Raw genomic sequence first — 17,209 nt, 5'->3', positions numbered from 1 at the left:
TTATATTATACCCATTTGTATGATAGATATTTTGGGCTTGGCCACTTTTGAAAGAAATATTCTAAACAAAGAATAGTAGTACCGTTAAATTCATTATTTTCTGTTATTTCCAATTATCATCCTCGCTTTTCTGACAATATACCCAATCCTCTTCCCTGATAGTCCCATTTGTACCCCTAATTGTTTATTTTTCTGTTGTTTAAATCTAGTAATTCATTATAACTTCTTAGTTTCCTGTTTTTCTGCAGTCTCGACTTGATAAAATTTATTTTTGGGCAACTGAGAACAATAGAACTCTGAATATAAATATTACGGTAAAGGCCATTTTAATATGCCTACAACAACGGTGGAAAATATGATAATTTGATTAATAGAAACATGCTTCATATTATAAAGTTAGAGTTCCGTCCTTCTATTGTTTTTTTTTTCATTTTTGTACATATTGTATCTGCCACCGCCAGGTGGATAGAGTGTATCAAAATCAAATACAATATTTGGAAAGAACAAAAAAAAAAAAGTAATCTAATCGTGCTATTTTTATTTTACTAATATGTTTCCTTCAGAAGTGACTAACTATTAAATGTTTTACCTTTTTTCAGGAGTCAATCAGCATAAAGGATATAATGCATGGAGTAATAGAGCGTAGTATAAAGCGGAATGATTTACTACCCTCCCGAATTACCCGCCCCATGTCAACACAAGTTGAGCCAACAATTACATCTATATTGAAGGACAATCAGAGTTTTGTGAACCAAAGACCGGAAGCCAGGTATGCTATAACTTTAACATTGAGAAAGACAAACCTCAACATTTGTTGCTTCTCATTTGAATATGAAATATTTCACTAAGAGTAAGGAGTATTTAAAGTTCATGGAATCTTTCCCTTTAAAGGCACCGCAAAAGTGACTTCTCATATGAATATAAAATATATCGCTAATAGTAAGGAGTACTTGAAGTTCGTGGAATTTTCTTCTTTAAAGGCACCGTAAAAGTGGCTTCTCATTTGAGTATGAAATATTTTGCTAAGTGTAAGGAGTATTTAAAGTTCATGGAATTTAGGCACCGCAAAAGTGGCTTCTCATTTGAATATGAAATATTTCGCTAAGTGTAAGGTGTATTTAAATTTCATGGAATTTTTCCCTTTTAAGGCACCGCAAAACTGGCTTCTCATATGAATATGAAATATTTCGCTTAGAGTAAGGAGAAATTAAAGTTCATGAAATTTTGCCCTTTAAAGGCACTGCAAAAGTGGCTCCTCATTTGAATATGAAATATTTCCCTAAGAGTAAGGAGTATTTAAAGTTCATGGAATTTTTCTCTTTAAAGGCACCGTAAAAGTGGCTTCTCATTTGAATATGAAATATTTCGCTAAGTGTAAGGAGTAATTAAGTTCATGGAATTGTTCCCTTTAAAGGAACCGCAAAAGTGGCTTCTCATATGAGTATGAAATATTTCGCTTAGAGTAAGGAGTACTTAAAGTTCATTGAATTTTTATCTTAAAAGGCACCGTAAAAGTTGCTTGTCATTTGAATTTGAAATATTTCGGTTAGAGTAAGGATTACTTAAAGTTCATGGAATTTTTCTCTTTAAAGGCACCGCAAAAGTGGCTTCTCATTTGAATATGAAATATTTCGCTAAGTGTAAGGAGTAATTAAGTTCATGGAATTGTTCACTTTAAAGACACCGCAAAAGTGGCTTCTCATTTGAATATTAAATATTTCGCTAAGAGTAAGGAGTAATTAAAGTTCATGGAATTTTTTCCTTTAAAGGCACCGCAAAAGTGGTTTCTCATTTGAATATGAAATATTTCGCTAAGAGTAAGGAGGAATAAAAGTTCATGGAATTTTTCCCTTTAAAGGCACCGCAAAAGTGACTTCTCATATGAATATAAAATATTTCGCTAAGAGTAAGGAGTACTTAAAGTTCGTGGAATTTTCTTCTTTAAAGGCACCGTAAAAGTGGCTTCTCATTTGAATATGAAATGTTTTGCTAAGTGTAAGGAGTATTTAAAGTTCATGGAATTTAAGCACCGCAAAAGTGGCTTCTCATTTGAATATGAAATATTTCGCTAAGTGTAAGGAGTATTTAAATTTCATGGAATTTTTCCCTTTTAAGGCACCGCAAAACTGGCTTCTCATATGAATATGAAATATTTCGCTTAGAGTAAGGAGTAATTAAAGTTCATGAAATTTTGCCCTTTAAAGGCACTGCAAAAGTGGCTCCTCATTTGAATATGAAATATTTCCCTAAGAGTAAGGAGTATTTAAAGTTCATGGAATTTTTCTCTTTAAAGGCACCGTAAAAGTGGCTTCTCATTTGAATATGAAATATTTCGCTTAGTGTAAGGAGTAATTAAGTTCATGGAATTATTCCCTTTAAAGGAACCGCAAAAGTGGCTTCTCATATGAGTATGAAATATTTCGCTTAGAGTAGGCCTAAGGAGTACTTAAAGTTCATGGAATTTTGCTCTTAAAAGGCACCGTAAAAGTGGCTTGTCATTTGAATATGAAATATTTCGCTTAGAGTAAGGAGTACTTAAAGTTCATGGAATTTTTCTCTTTAAAGGCACCGCAAAAGTGGCTTCTCATTTGAATATGAAATATTTCGCTAAGTGTAAGGAGTAATTAAGTTCATGGAATTGTTCACTTTAAAGACACCGCAAAAGTGGCTTCTCATTTGAATATGAAATATTTCGCTAAGAGTAAGGAGTAATTAAAGTTCATGGAATTTTTTCCTTTAAAGGCACCGCAAAAGTGGCTTCTCATTTGAATATGAAATATTTCGCTAAGTGTAAGGAGTAATTAAGTTCATGTAATTGTTCACTTTAAAGGAACCGCAAAAGTGGCTTCTCATATGATTATGAAATATTTCGCTTAGAGTAAGGAGTAATTAAAGTTCATGGAATTTTTCTCTTAAAAGGCACCGTAAAAGTGGCTTGTCATTTGAATATGAAATATTTCGCTTAGAGTAAGGAGTACTTAAAGTTCATGGAATTTTTCTCTTTAAAGGCACCGCAAAAGTGGCTTCTCATTTGAATATGAAATATTTCGCTAAGTGTAAGGAGTAATTAAGTTCATGGAATTTTTTCCTTTAAAGGCACCGCAAAAGTGGCTTCTCATTTGAATATGAAATATTTCGCTAAGAGTAAGGAGTAATTAAAGTTCATGGAATTTTTTCCTTTAAAGGCACCGCAAAAGTGGCTTCTCATTTGAATATGAAATATTTCGCTAAGTGTAAGGAGTAATTAAGTTCATGGAATTGTTCCCTTTAAAGGAACCGCAAAAGTGGCTTCTCATATGAGTATGAAATATTTCGCTTAGAGTAAGGAGTACTTAAAGTTCATGGAATTTTGCTCTTAAAAGGCACCGTAAAAGTGGCTTGTCATTTGAATATGAAATATTTCGCTTAGAGTAAGGAGTATTTAAAGTTCATGGAATTTTTCTCTTTAAAGGCACCGCAAAAGTGGCTTCTCATTTGAATATGAAATATTTCGCTAAGTGTAAGGAGTAATTAAGTTAAAGGAATTGTTCCCTTTAAAGGAACCGCAAAAGTGGCTTCTCATATGAGTATGAAATATTTCGCTTAGAGTAAGGAGTACTTAAAGTTCATGGAATTTTGCTCTTAAAAGGCACCGAAAAAGTGGCTTGTCATTTGAATATGAAATATTTCGGTTAGAGTAAGGAGTACTTAAAGTTCATGGAATTTTTCTCTTTAAAGGCACCGCAAAAGTGGCTTCTCATTTGAATATGAAATATTTCGCTAAGTTTAAGGAGTAATTAAGTTCATGGAATTGTTCACTTTAACGACACCGCAAAAGTGGCTTCTCATTTGAATATTAAATATTTCGCTAAGAGTAAGGAGTAATTAAAGTTCATGGAATTTTTTCCTTTAAAGGCACCGCAAAAGTGGTTTCTCATTTGAATATGAAATATTTCGCTAAGAGTAAGGAGGAATTAAAGTTTATGGAATCTTTCCCTTTAAAGGCACCGCAAAAGTGACTTCTCATATGAATATAAAATATTTCGCTAAGAGTAAGGAGTACTTAAAGTTCGTGGAATTTTCTTCTTTAAAGGCACCGTAAAAGTGGCTTCTCATTTGAATATGAAATGTTTTGCTAAGTGTAAGGAGTATTTAAAGTTCATGGAATTTAAGCACCGCAAAAGTGGCTTCTCATTTGAATATGAAATATTTCGCTAACTGTAAGGAGTATTTAAATTTCATGGAATTGTTCCCTTTTAAGGCACCGCAAAACTGGCTTCTCATATGAATATGAAATATTTCGCTTAGAGTAAGGAGTAATTAAAGTTCATGAAATTTTGCCCTTTAAAGGCACTGCAAAAGTGGCTCCTCATTTGAATATGAAATATTTCCCTAAGAGTAAGGAGTAATTAAAGTTCATGGAATTTTTCTCTTTAAAGGCACCGTAAAAGTGGCTTGTCATTTGAATATGAAATATTTCGCTTAGTGTAAGGAGTAATTAAGTTCATGGAATTGTTCCCTTTAAAGGAACCGCAAAAGTGGCTTCTCATATGAGTATGAAATATTTCGCTAAGAGTAAGGAGTACTTAAAGTTCATGGAATTTTGCACTTAAAAGGCACCGTAAAAGTGGCTTGTCAATTGAATATGAAATATTTCGCTTAGAGTAAGGAGTACTTAAAGTTCATGGAATTTTTCACTTTAAAGGCACCGCAAAAGTGGCTTCTCATTTGAATATGAAATATTTCGCTAAGTGTAAGGAGTAATTAAGTTCATGGAATTGTTCACTTTAACGTCACCGCAAAAGTGGCTTCTCATTTGAATATTAAATATTTCGCTCAGAGTAAGGAGTAATTAAAGTTCATGGAATTTTTTCCTTTAAAGGCACCGCAAAAGTGGCTTCTCATTTGAATATGAAATATTTCGCTAAGTGTAAGGAGTAATTAAGTTCATGGAATTGTTCCTTTTAAAGGCACCGCAAAAGTCGCTTCTCATTTGAATATGAAATATTTCGTTAAGAGTAAGGAGTAATTAATGTTCATCGAATTTTTTTCTTCAAAGGCACCGCAAAAGTGGCTTTACTTTGCCTAAGGACGCCTATTACAATGGTTTATATAAAAATCCGTAACTGATTTATCGTTGGTTTTGATTGGTGGATTATTTTTAGCTGACCAGTAATACATACCCTACTGAATTTTACATTTTTATCTTGGGTTGCTTATGTTATAAAACTGAAGGGTGAAACAGCTATAACAATAAAAAAGTAGGAATTGCTGATTTCCAATCAGGGTGTCCCAGCTTGCTTTGTTTTTACATTCTTTTTTTTTTCTTAAAAAAAAATCATTTTTATTCGAGGGGTGGAGAGGTGGCGTTTAAGTTGTTTTATTATTATTATTTTTTTGACGAGAGATTTTCTTTTTACACGCATTTTTACGTCCAATTTACGAGTCAAATGAATATTTTGTCTGGGGTGGGCTGGGGTTAAACCGAATACCCCCCTTTTTACAATCAAGTATATTTACTGCTTTTGTTAGTGCTTATGTTTTTCTTCTTGTGTAACTTGGGAGAAAAGCTGGCATTTTGGCTCAAGTAATCGAGCCAATATTTGAATTGTCTTATTGGTTTGATTTAGAAAATATAGAAGATAATAATAATATAATAATTTTACAACTTAAAGGGTCTTATGAACCAACAAATGTGGAGATGCTACTAAATAAAATTGGATTTAAAAAATATTATGAAAAGCATGAACTTACTGATTGCACCCAAGCCAGTTTTTTTTTTTTTTTTTTTTTTTTTTTTTTTTTTTTTTTTACATCATTTCTTTTCGGGATTGTGCAGGGGTGGATCCAGGATTTTTTTTGAAGGGGGGGGGTGCAAAATAGGTTGATACGATAAGAAAATTTAGGGGGGGGCGCAAAATAGGTTGATCCGATAAACTTGCGTTAGGAACGAGTTTAATTAACGGAAGTTAGTTAAGTAAATTACACTACTTTAGACTACGCTAGAGGGGTTGGGGCGCCCCTCGCCCCCCTCTGGATCTGCTACTGGGGGTGTGTGTACCAAAAGAATTGTTGTTCTGGAGGGGTGGTGCATTTACAATTTTTTGTACCTGCATTTTCAAGATTAGTTTAATATGCTTTAGTTTTTTTTGGGCGAGGAAGTTTTTTACTCGCATTATTACGACCAATTTACAAGTCGAATAAATTTTCGTCAGAGTGAGGTCTGAACCCGGCACTTCCGCTCCCTTTTTTGCGATTTAGTTTTCTTACTGTTTTTGTTAGCGTTTGTGTTTCCTTCTTGTATAATTTGCAAGGAAAGCTGGTTGCTTTGCTCAAGCAATCTAGCCTTTAATTGAATAACTTATTGGGTTGATAAATAAATAGAAACATTCTAAAAACCTAAGAGATAGTATTTTATTATATTATTATATAAGTATTTTATTATATTATAATAAAGTGTTTTATTAGATAGTATTTTAACAACTAACAAATGTGAACATGCTGCTGGGTAAAATTATACAAAAAAAAACTTCAAAATAAAAAAGAAAGAAAATAACTGCGATTTAGATTACTTTCTGTCTCGACAGATTCTTCGGCTATAATGTTTCCAAAGGAGCATACTTTTCCAAAGAATGTCCTTAGAAGTACTGCGAGAAAGACTGAATTTAGCCATTATACAATTTAGAACATGAATTATGATTTTAAAAAATGAGCAGAAAGTTTGAAAAATTGAGATTCAATGCCCAATGGGTATTATGATTTCTTGCAGCGATGTAAAAAAAGGGGGAGGTTACGTAAAAATGCCGAGAGCTTTGACTCATATGACAGTGTTTTCATGGGTTGTGATTCTGGGATCAATTATTTGAATTTTTAGCTTAAAATTAATCTGCCCCCCTCCATACATGCAAGTATTATGTAAATGTGAAAGCGAATTGCTATCTTAGCATATAAGCAATTTCCAAAAAATAATAAAGACAAATTGCTGTGATTTTTACCAAAAAATGTATTTTTTAAGTTACATTTTATTTACATTTTGTACATAGTTATTATACATCACCGATTCAGTGTTTCCATGTGAATTACGGAATTCTATATCAGTATGTGTTTTAGTGTATTATTTAAGTGTGGAATTTGGTGTTAGCTATTCAGCCCGTTTAGTTACAGCCCGCTTCCCTCTTTCGAAAAGTCGGCTGTGGAAAATCGAAAAACGTTATGTGACATATCAGTCAAAATAAGTTATTTCTTGACTATACTAAAATCAGGAACTTCTGATCAATGGGTTTTATCAAAATGCGCGTATCCCCTTTCCTTCTCGAGATATTCTCAGTTTTATAATCCACTCAATATCACGTTGTAACCAAATTTCGACCAGTTTTGCAAACCAAAAAGCGTTAAGTGTACGATTCTTCCACAGCCACGAAAATTGTCACATTAGGCCCACCATAAGATGACCAGAAAGGCATGATTGGAACTGGAGAGACATGGAGGCATATTTTCCAAAACATTTTGTTGCTTCTCCTAAACATTTTGGAAAATGTCACTTAACGCCTTTTGTATTTCCACAGCCGAAATATCTATGCAATATAGTTGAGCCTTTGAAATGAAAATAGCTACATGTTTTCTGGTAGGTATTGCGGCTCTTCGTGCGCAGAGTAGGGAATCTAGGGGGCCTCTGGAGGATTCTAACAAACATGAATTTTCTGCTTTTTCACTTCCTTCCATGGAGGCAAGTTTTTAATTTTCTAGTTGGGGCCGAGTTGCATTCTTTTTCACCTTAATCAGATTCATATGTAATACGTAAAAAAGAATGATTTCTGCTGACCGCTTTTAGGGAGGGAGGCGGGCAGGTTACGTCATAGTGAAAGCCGTAATTGCTTAGCACTTTCCACTCCAAGTTGATTTCTATACTCTGTTATCCTCCTCCCTCCTTTCAAAAAAAGTTCATGTATCAGTTTAAAGGATAACAGAAAAAAAAATTATTTTCACGGATTTTCGGTGCATTTTTTGTAATTTTTCTTAGATTTAAACAAAATTGCCGATTATTCCATTCAGTGATTTCTTTTATATGGGTGATAGCTTACGGTCTATTTTGCTATACAGGGCTGAGGATATAGACCATTTCTATTTTTTGGTGATATCTTTGAAAATAAAGCTCAGGGATTTTCGAGCTGTAGGCCTACCATTTTTTCAGTTTTGAGTCAACATGACTCAAAAATAACTCGTGAATCTAAGTTCAAGTCAACATGACTCTTAAATCAAAATGTCACACACCAAGTCTGCACAAGAGAACAACAATAGGAACAGTATTCAACAGGGGCAATTTATTAGTTTCATGGAAAATTCCAAGTGCCCTCTCGTATAGTCTCAAGCAAGAACGGGTTTTCATATGCTCTGATTTCCGCCAGAGCATATGGTGTATATGAAGTGATTAAACTCGAAACATCGATAGTCTAATAGGCATCCAGCAAGATTAGATTGATTAGCAAAACCACAGTGAAATTGCTTTCTAATCTTGAGATACAAACATGAAAGAAAATACTAAATAAGTAAAAAAAAAAAAATACTTGTGCTTGCAGAAGGACCAGGCGTTTTTCTGCCTCAACTGACACCCGAAATTCACATGTGTAAGAAGTTGTTAAATATAAAAGTGTGATAGGCACACTGCCACGTCGTCAATCTAATCAATTGCCAAATTATCGTTGTGAGTTTAATTTTGATTGATCCGAAAATTATTAAACTGCTAAATTATTTGTAATTTTTTATCATGAGCATGAAGAAAAACTGCTGGTTTCGTTAAAAAAAAAAAATCGTAAGTGTCCTTTTGTGTGGTCCAAGTAATGTCAATGGAACCAAGTAATGTCACTGCGTGAACTGCAACTAATATGTCTGATTGAACGAGAAATTGTTGAAGGTTTTAGAAAGTTTGTGTGAAAAGGAAATCCTTTGAATGCCAATCGAATAAAGAATAGTGACAGTGACTTTTTAATAGTGCATAAACATGACGTCTTTTGTTTGTTATAAAACAAAGTTTTACCCATCCAATTTTTTTTTTTTTTTTTTTTTTTTTTTTTTTTTTTGCCAAATGAAAACATTTTCTTTCTCGGCGACATGAAATCTGGCTACCGAAATAAAACTTAGAATTTAGTTTTGTGGGCGATTTTCCCCCTTTGCTAGCGAAGCCGGCATAGCGAAGATAATTGTTTTCCTGCTCAGTTAAAAGTAGAAAAAAATATGTCTTTCTTTTTTTCTCCCCTGCTGTTAATTCTAATAAATATATCGAGGAAAACAGAAGACTTTTATAGGTTGAATAGTATCAAATTCAATGCGTCGTAAAAGAGCCAAGGCACACTTCAGACACGCTTCCTAATCAGTCTTTAATTGTAACTCCTTATTAATCAGATTGTAATTAAAAATTTTTATTTGGAAAAGTTTTCCGTGTTTTGTTATTTGTGTAATCCTTGTTTTCTAAATTAGTTTAGAAATTAATATGTTATTATTCTTTGTATTATATACTTTTATTTATTTACTTTTTATTTAATTATTTATTCTTATTGTCTGCTGTTCACATTTATCATAGTTATATTATCGTTTACTATTAATCTTATTTACTTTATATTATTCTTTATTTTATACTCTATGACCATATACCCTATAACCATGAAGATTTATTGTTTTTTGTTTTTAGGTCATCTTTGACGTCAGATCAGGTACGGATTTCTTCCCCACAATTCCCTCCACAAACAGGAGATTGGCAGCATCCTCATATCCCCTCTCAGCGAGATGTCTACCCCCGTGAGCCTGTGCACAGAGAGCAGCATTTTATTCCTCCTCGAGATGAAAAACGACCCCTAGACTCTCGGAAGCCTATTTTCCCTAACCAACCCCTACCTAGAGAGGGAATCAACATTGTAGTGACTGAGTGCAAAGATGATGAACAGAGTGAAACACTTGATTTAAGTATTAAACGTGATCGAGATTCTATTACTGCGCGACCTCAAGTACAATCAAAGCCAGTTAGTGTTCCGTCTAGAGGCGCTGTTAATTTTGTGCGCCAACCAATGCCATTGGTACGTGATCAGGAACCAATTCACGAAAAAGCACTCTCTTTTAATAGTGGCTCAATTACGCAAGGTACCCCTGTAAGTGTGGACAAGTCAAGAAAAAATGTTGTAAATACTAGTAAAGAAATGCCATTACAAACTGTAGTATTTGACCATAGAACTGGGCAATATGTCTACCTGACTGAGCGTGACCGATTTCTTGTTGCCCCCCAACCAAGGGAGCAAAGAAAGCCATCCCCTGGACGTAGTATGACCGAGCATAGTAAAGGGAGTAGTAGAGAAAGTATGCTCTATAATGATTATATACTAAGTCAGCAAATGATTCGTAAAGAAAGGGAGCTTCCTCGTCACAGTTCACTACTAAGTACCGAGCATGTTTATTTAGATGGTGCTGCTCAGCAGACCTTGATGCAGTCTCATGAACGAAAACCTGAGCATTATCCTCCAGGCTACCCTCCTGTCAGTCATTATTCCCACCCTACTGCCGGAAGTAAAAATATCCATCATAGGCAAGGGGTTATACAGCATACTCCATCTGGACCCATGCGGTTCCCTCAGTCACAGATACCCAAATCAGGAGCTAATTCTTCAATGCAACTGGATTTTTCTTCATTTGTGGATGTAATAGCTTCCCAGCCCAGTTTGCCTGTCCCAGATAAAAAGGAAAAAGAGAGACCTGCACCATTAACAAATCCTGTACCAGCTCACAGAGTCAAATCCACAAACGGGGAGATTGAGAAAGAAAGGCACTGGCCTGCCCACGAACGAGAGCCTCAAAGGCTAGTTGACGACAAAGACCATCAAGTCACTGCTGCATCTCTAATAGACGCAATAGTCACTCATCAAATGGTGAGTGGTATATCTCGAGGTGAAAAATTGGAAGGAGAAAGACTTGATAGAATGTTCCAGCGCTATTCGAAGGAATCAAAAGCTCAAGAGAGCTATAGAGCCGGTGTTCATGAAGTGGCTTCGAAACCTATCACTCTTGGTGAACATATCGATTCTATTATTACAAAAGACTTTGCACGACCTGGGTTTGAGTCGGAACAATCATACCACGCTTATGTGTCAGGGGCCTGGCGAGAACGAGACCCTCGTACTGATCCTAGAAATTCTGTGCCGCAGCATACAGAAAAAGATATAAAGCCTGGGCACCTGAGTGGGCTTCGAGCTCCAGCGCCAATATCACGTGCTAGTCCTAGTGAAGTTCCCAGTGGATCTAGACCCCATCCTCAGATACCTGAGAGGCATCTTATTCCTGATAGACATGCTCAGATCCCTGATAGACATTTACAATTGCCAGATAGACATCCAACCATTAACGAAAGACATTTGCAAATTGAACGTCACCCTCACCTTTCTGAAAGATCCATTCAACTTGAAAGACATTATCCAGAGAGGCATGGTTTACAAGACCAGCGCCACTCTTTACAGGACAGACACCATCTTGGTCCTGAAAGACATTCCCAAATGCAAGAGAGGCACACTCAATTAATCGAAAGGCATCCTCAACTCTCTGAAAGACATCACCTCATGATGCGGCCAGCAACGCCACAGGGATACCATCTGGCACGAGAAAGGATAGTACAAGAACAGATAAAAGAAAGCTGGCAGGCCCAGAGACGACCTCTTGAAAAATCATCCCCGCAAGTATTTGATTACGTAAAGAATAAAATTGCTGAAGTAATGAGGACATCTGAAGATGTTTCAAGTGACAATCAAGACAAAAATGAAAATCGCCCTTCCCAAGCTCCGAGTCCCTCAAAACGTCCTCGTTTAGAAGAAGACAAAGCAAGGCAAAGTCCATTCCAAAGAGTAGAGCAAACTTATGCATCGAAAAGTCGTCCTAGTCCCAATGCTCAGAATCCACCATCTCCTTATCAGTCAGTCCCCAACTATCCCTATTCTTATGGTGTAATGGCAGTACGGCATTCTAATCCTTCTCAAAGTCCATCCGCCGTAAATCCTGCTCATCGTTCGCAGCCCCCGAGTCCAGCCCCTGGGCCGCCAGTAAGTGTCCATGGGTCTATGCCTTCTAGTGTTGCACCAACAACCCCTAGCCCACACAATAGGCAGGGAAATGTGAACGCTTCTAGTAGTGCACAGAAAGAACCAGCCCCAATTTTATCTGCTCAATACGAGCCCCTCTCTGATGAAGACTAAGTGATAGGCTATTTAACCGTTAGTGATCCTTTTGGGAGTTTTTATTGGATGGCCTTGTTGGCTATAATCCTTGTAGAACATTCCTTTGTTTAAAAATTTCATTTGTTCTGACACTTTAATTTTTTAATCAGTTTTTATTATTTTAATTTTACTGTTCTGTTGCGTTTTGGACATAGCTGTTAAGGTGTTGGTTTGAAATGAATATATTGTTCTGTAAATATACGCATGTATATGTATGTAATAAAAGCTGATTTTTGGATGTTTTTTTTCATCCATAGCTCAATTTTTGTGGGTTTTTTCTTATTTTTTAAGGCAGGAAAGTGTTTCACTTTAATATATAATGAATGTGATAAGCATATTAAAATTTATGTTTATATGTAAAGTGCATGGAGCAGCTTGTTGTCTGTCGAAAAAATTGGCTTTTTGCCAGATGTAAAAAAAAATGACAATGAGTCAATCATTACTGTTAAGCATTGTATAGCAAATGGGATGTGTAATAAAAATTTTAACTGACGTATTCTTCTTTTGTCTTCTGGTTTAAGATACTGATAGCTCAGAGGGTGCCTATTTAATCCCACAAAAATATTGTAGTAATGCGTTTGGAATACCGCTGCATAAAGACTTACTCAAAGTTTGACCCCTCCCCCCTCCTATTAGTTCGAGCTTCTCTAAAGCGGTATCATTGTTACGCCTCTTATAAGAGGGAGAATGGAACATCAATTTATAACACTGAAGTTTTACTAAAACCCGAGAGTTCAAAGCCTGTGTCAGAACTAAGTTGAAAAGGCTTAAATTAGGTAAAGTTTAGATCTTTGTTTTAATTAATCGAGATTTTAGTAAATTTATAAAAAAAGAAAAATGTAAAGTATAGGTATAAGTTAGGTTTGATCTTTGCACAAATTTGGTTGATTCAGAAAATACTTGCCTGTATCTGAATCAAGACCTATATGGGTATAATGGTTGGGGCGTAATTTGCTATGGGGCAGGGGGAGCAACTGCACCCTAACCATACTCCCCCCCCCCTTGCTGAAATTTAGCGTTTTCAAAAATTGTGTAAAAACTAAGATAGGTCTACATAATTCAAACATCCACAGAAACTGATCTGTTTTCTTTAGTATACCTTTGCCTTTATGATACTATATTACTCATTTTTCACTTCACTTGAAAAAAATCAGCTCCAACTTTACCACCACAACCCCCCCCCCCCCCGGATTTGACGAAAGGTCACTGTATAATGGGTATAATTTTGGTTTATTCAGAAAACTGTATCTGGATCAAGACTGATATAGGTATAATCGGTATAATGAATACAATTTAGTTCATTTAGAGTACTTAATCTGGATAAAGACTGATGCCGGTGTAATCTGCAGCATCCTCATATCCACTCAGAGTGAGGTGTTTATCCTCTTGAACCTCTGCATAGAGAGCAGAAGTAATTTGTTCCTCCTCAAGATGAAAAACGACCCTTGAACTCTTGGAAGCCCATGTTCCCTAACCAGCTTTACCTAGAGAGAGAATCAATATTGTCGTGAGTGAGTGCAAAGACAGAGTGAAACACTTGATTTGAGTACTAAACGTGGCCAAAGTGATTTTATTGCTCAAATACTATCAGTAGCATCGAAATTATACTAACATTTTTGCATTCAAGACGTGCTCCAAAATTAAATTAAAAAGGTGTGATCAGCTGAAGTAAAAGCTCGACCTTTGCTTAAGTTATCAAGAAATTTAAGTTAAACTATTGCCAATAAAAAGGAATTTGAAGTTAAACTTTAAGTTATGAAGTTGTGCTTACTCCTAGCACAAATTTTGATGTTCATAAAATAATTTTCAATATGCTGGATTAAAGATCATCTGTTTCCTAAAAAAAAAGTAAAGGACCAAGAGTATAGATAAAACTTTTCTTCTTGTCGCCTTCACTGTTCCTAGGTCTATCCACGCCTGAAAAGCACGATTGTCTAAGATTTTTCTTTTGGTTGTTTCAAAATTATACAGTTTTTAGGGCATTATCACATTTTCGCCAGTGTTGCCGCATATAACGTTGAAAACGGATTATCAACACTAATTAGTTGAATTTGACAACACTTATAGTGTTAAAAATTCAAATATTAACAATATGTTGATACCCAGACAGCTACACCAGACAAAGGAAAGCTGCACTTTCAAATGGTGTCATATATTTTTGGCCGATTTTTCACCTTTTCTCCTTTTTTTTTTTTAATTCGACGCCCACTATTAAAAAAAACTACGTTACTGCATTTATAACTTATTTATTATTACTTAACCTCCCGATCTTTCGCAATTTTTTTAGATATATGTGACAGGGGTCTTGAGGGACCCCTCAAGAAGCAAAATCTTGAGGGGGGCAGTGTGACAAGGGCGCCAATGATTAAAATCTTGGGGTTGGGGGCAATGTGATAAAGGTGCCAATAATTGAACGAATTGACAAGTGTATTCTAAATGAGGGTGAAAGAAAGGGAAAGGGCACTACAAAAATCTTGGGTGGGGCAGCCCCCCTAACATAGCTACGCATGCTCCTTCATCCAAACGTATTCAAAGCCTCCATCTTTTCACCCGCCAAAGAAGTCCCCATTTCCCTTAAATCTTTCTTTACGACATTCCCCCTTGAATAAGTTAATTAAATTCCTTAAACTATTTATTATTTTGTTAAATACTTGTCAAAAGTCATAAAAATTGGAAATCTTATTTTTAATTTCACATGGAATTTTCATGATTTCTTTTTTTTTTGTAATTTACGATACATCGTTCAAAACTTGCAAATTACAAAATCTTTGCCAAAATTTGCTTTTGTAGATCTCTAACATTAGTTAATAAATGTAATTATGTTAAAAACCTTTTAATTACCTCCTCCATTCCTAGTAATAAATTTCAAGTTTCTTGAACATATTCATTTAGCCAAAAAAGTTATATCTGCTATTCCGTAACTTGAAAATCTAAACTGACGCATAATTGGACAGCTAAAAATAATCTGCCAATGAGAATCCAGTTTATAAATAATCTGCCAATCAGAAACCAGTTTATAGATATAAACCAGCGTGACGGCCAACTTGGTCAATACGAATCCAGTGGGTGATGAACCACCTGCCTTTCGTTATGTAGTATAAAGCCCTTTATTTATTATGGCTTTTTTAGGTGAAGTCGGCCGAGTAAAAACAGCTTTGGGACCATTGAAAAAAGACCTTTTTGAAAAAAGGTCATTTTTATTTTAAGTCATCTATTTTTACGTCAACCTGGTCCAGGGTGCCAAATTCAGCTAAAGACACGCCAAATATTATTTTCCTTCCCAGGGAAATTTTCATATGTTGAAGGTTCTGGGTACAAAATGGTTAATTTTTCGCAGAATCGGATTCAAACATGGATTCCTATGAAGACGATCTCAGTGACCAGTCGTTTAGTTTACTTGTACAAGTCTGGTTGTGATTTTGTTAAATTTGTAATTTTATTTCCTACGTTATGGTTTGAGGTTGAGAAAGCGTACCACATGCATTTCTAAAATTTCTCTAATTCTGATAATGCTAAGGAAATTTTAACTTATATTTTGCTCTTTTCTTAGTAGAGATATTAGAAAGCTGGCGTACGGCAAGGAAATCAAACTTGAACTAAGAAAAATTAAATCTTATTTTCAACGAGATCGATAATCCGTAAGGAACTGATGCAATATAAGGCACCATTTTTTCTACGAAACTAGGTCTATGAATAGCATCATTTTGAAAATTTCCAGAAGCTGACAACTTCATGGTTGTGGTGCGCATCGAAAAAAAAGATAGAGACTGCACAAAACCGAGTCAAGTCCTGATTCTGTGCAAGAACGTGCTAAATTTAGTTTTGGTGTGAAAACAAGTCTGAGGCACTACGCGAACCTGTGGCCCCTCTACAAATTGTATCTTCCTTGAATCAGAATGAAAAACATGATCAATTTGTGTTACTGGAGGTACAAGGTTGCCCAGTTGCCCCTCGCCCCCTTCCATTTCCTACTTTTTAGAACAAAGGTAGGAATATTGCACCTTGTTTGAACCGAAATCTAAAAGATTAGTCCCTACCTCCGTCTTCTATCCACAGTTTCTTTTAGAAAGTCAGGTGTTTTGCAACTTATTTGCAGCGGGACCATGCAATGACTTTCCATCTATATAATTGAGGGTACGAAGTGGACTCGTAGCACTTCCGACGACCTGTGCCCTCCCGATGCCCATTTCCCAGCAGAAATATGGGTATGCTGCTCCTTATTTGAACATCAATCAAGCAAAGACTGATGTTCACGCAAAGACAATCACAAATATTTTGGATATTTTAAAAAGGCTTATTAGTAACACTTGGTAAAAAAAAGAGGGTATCTCTCAAGAAATCAGTCAAAAATTCAAAATATACGGTTTCACTGGGAGGTAAAATGCCCTAAAATGCACTTAAAGCTAAATTACTCCAAGGCTCTGGGATGTACGCAAAGGAAGGGGAAGGGACTTGAGACCCGGGCTTCCACTCCTTCAAAATTCTCAATTTCCTTGAATTTCTTGGCTCTTTATATTTTAATTTATCAAATAATTTTTTTTTTATTATTACCCCCCCCCCCATTTTTTTACTATCCCCCTAAAAAAATGAAGTTGGCGAGTACTGTCGTTCTTCATCATCCTGCCAAAGTGCACAGTGGTCGAATGGGACACTTTTTGTAAATCAACTATATAAAATTACACCAACCGCTATCAAAAGTTTTGGATGATGCTAGAAAAAGACCATTTGGCCAATGTCCAGTTGCCGAGACACGAAAAAGGGTCCTACAATAGGTCGTCATTATTAAGATGATTCTGATGCCTACCTGATTTTAATTTCTGGCTAATAATTGGTCAGAAAAGGCAGAATAAGGGTGTGATTTTCATGCAACCATGTGAAAAATCTACATTTTCGTCGCATCGGGTGGGATTACAGCGTTTTTATCAAATTCTTTGAGAGAGTGAGCCCACAACATAGAGAACGAGTATTTCGCAAATAAATAAAAC

At 35.5% G+C, this 17,209-nt stretch overlaps 1 protein-coding gene across 1 annotated transcript in view; it reads left to right on the top strand.

Annotated features, from left to right (window-relative positions):
- The window catches only part of LOC148946294 (uncharacterized), a 33,429-nt gene extending 20,713 nt beyond the window's left edge, over positions 1-12,716 (top strand). The window contains exons 5-6 of the mRNA XM_089097656.1: positions 600-769; positions 9,665-12,716. Of these exons, the coding sequence (XP_088953782.1) occupies positions 600-769; positions 9,665-12,203 (2,709 nt within the window). The 3' untranslated portion in view covers positions 12,204-12,716. The remainder of the gene's footprint in view (positions 1-599; positions 770-9,664) is intronic.
- The last annotated feature ends 4,493 nt before the right edge of the window (positions 12,717-17,209 follow it).

This window comes from Artemia sp. Qi Xiang Cuo, chromosome 12 (genome assembly GCF_049724085.1).
Source record: "Artemia sp. Qi Xiang Cuo chromosome 12, ASM4972408v1, whole genome shotgun sequence".
Taxonomy (NCBI): domain Eukaryota; kingdom Metazoa; phylum Arthropoda; class Branchiopoda; order Anostraca; family Artemiidae; genus Artemia; species Artemia sp. Qi Xiang Cuo.
Note: the sequence above shows the minus strand (reverse complement) of the source record. Positions and strands in the feature narration are given on the sequence as shown.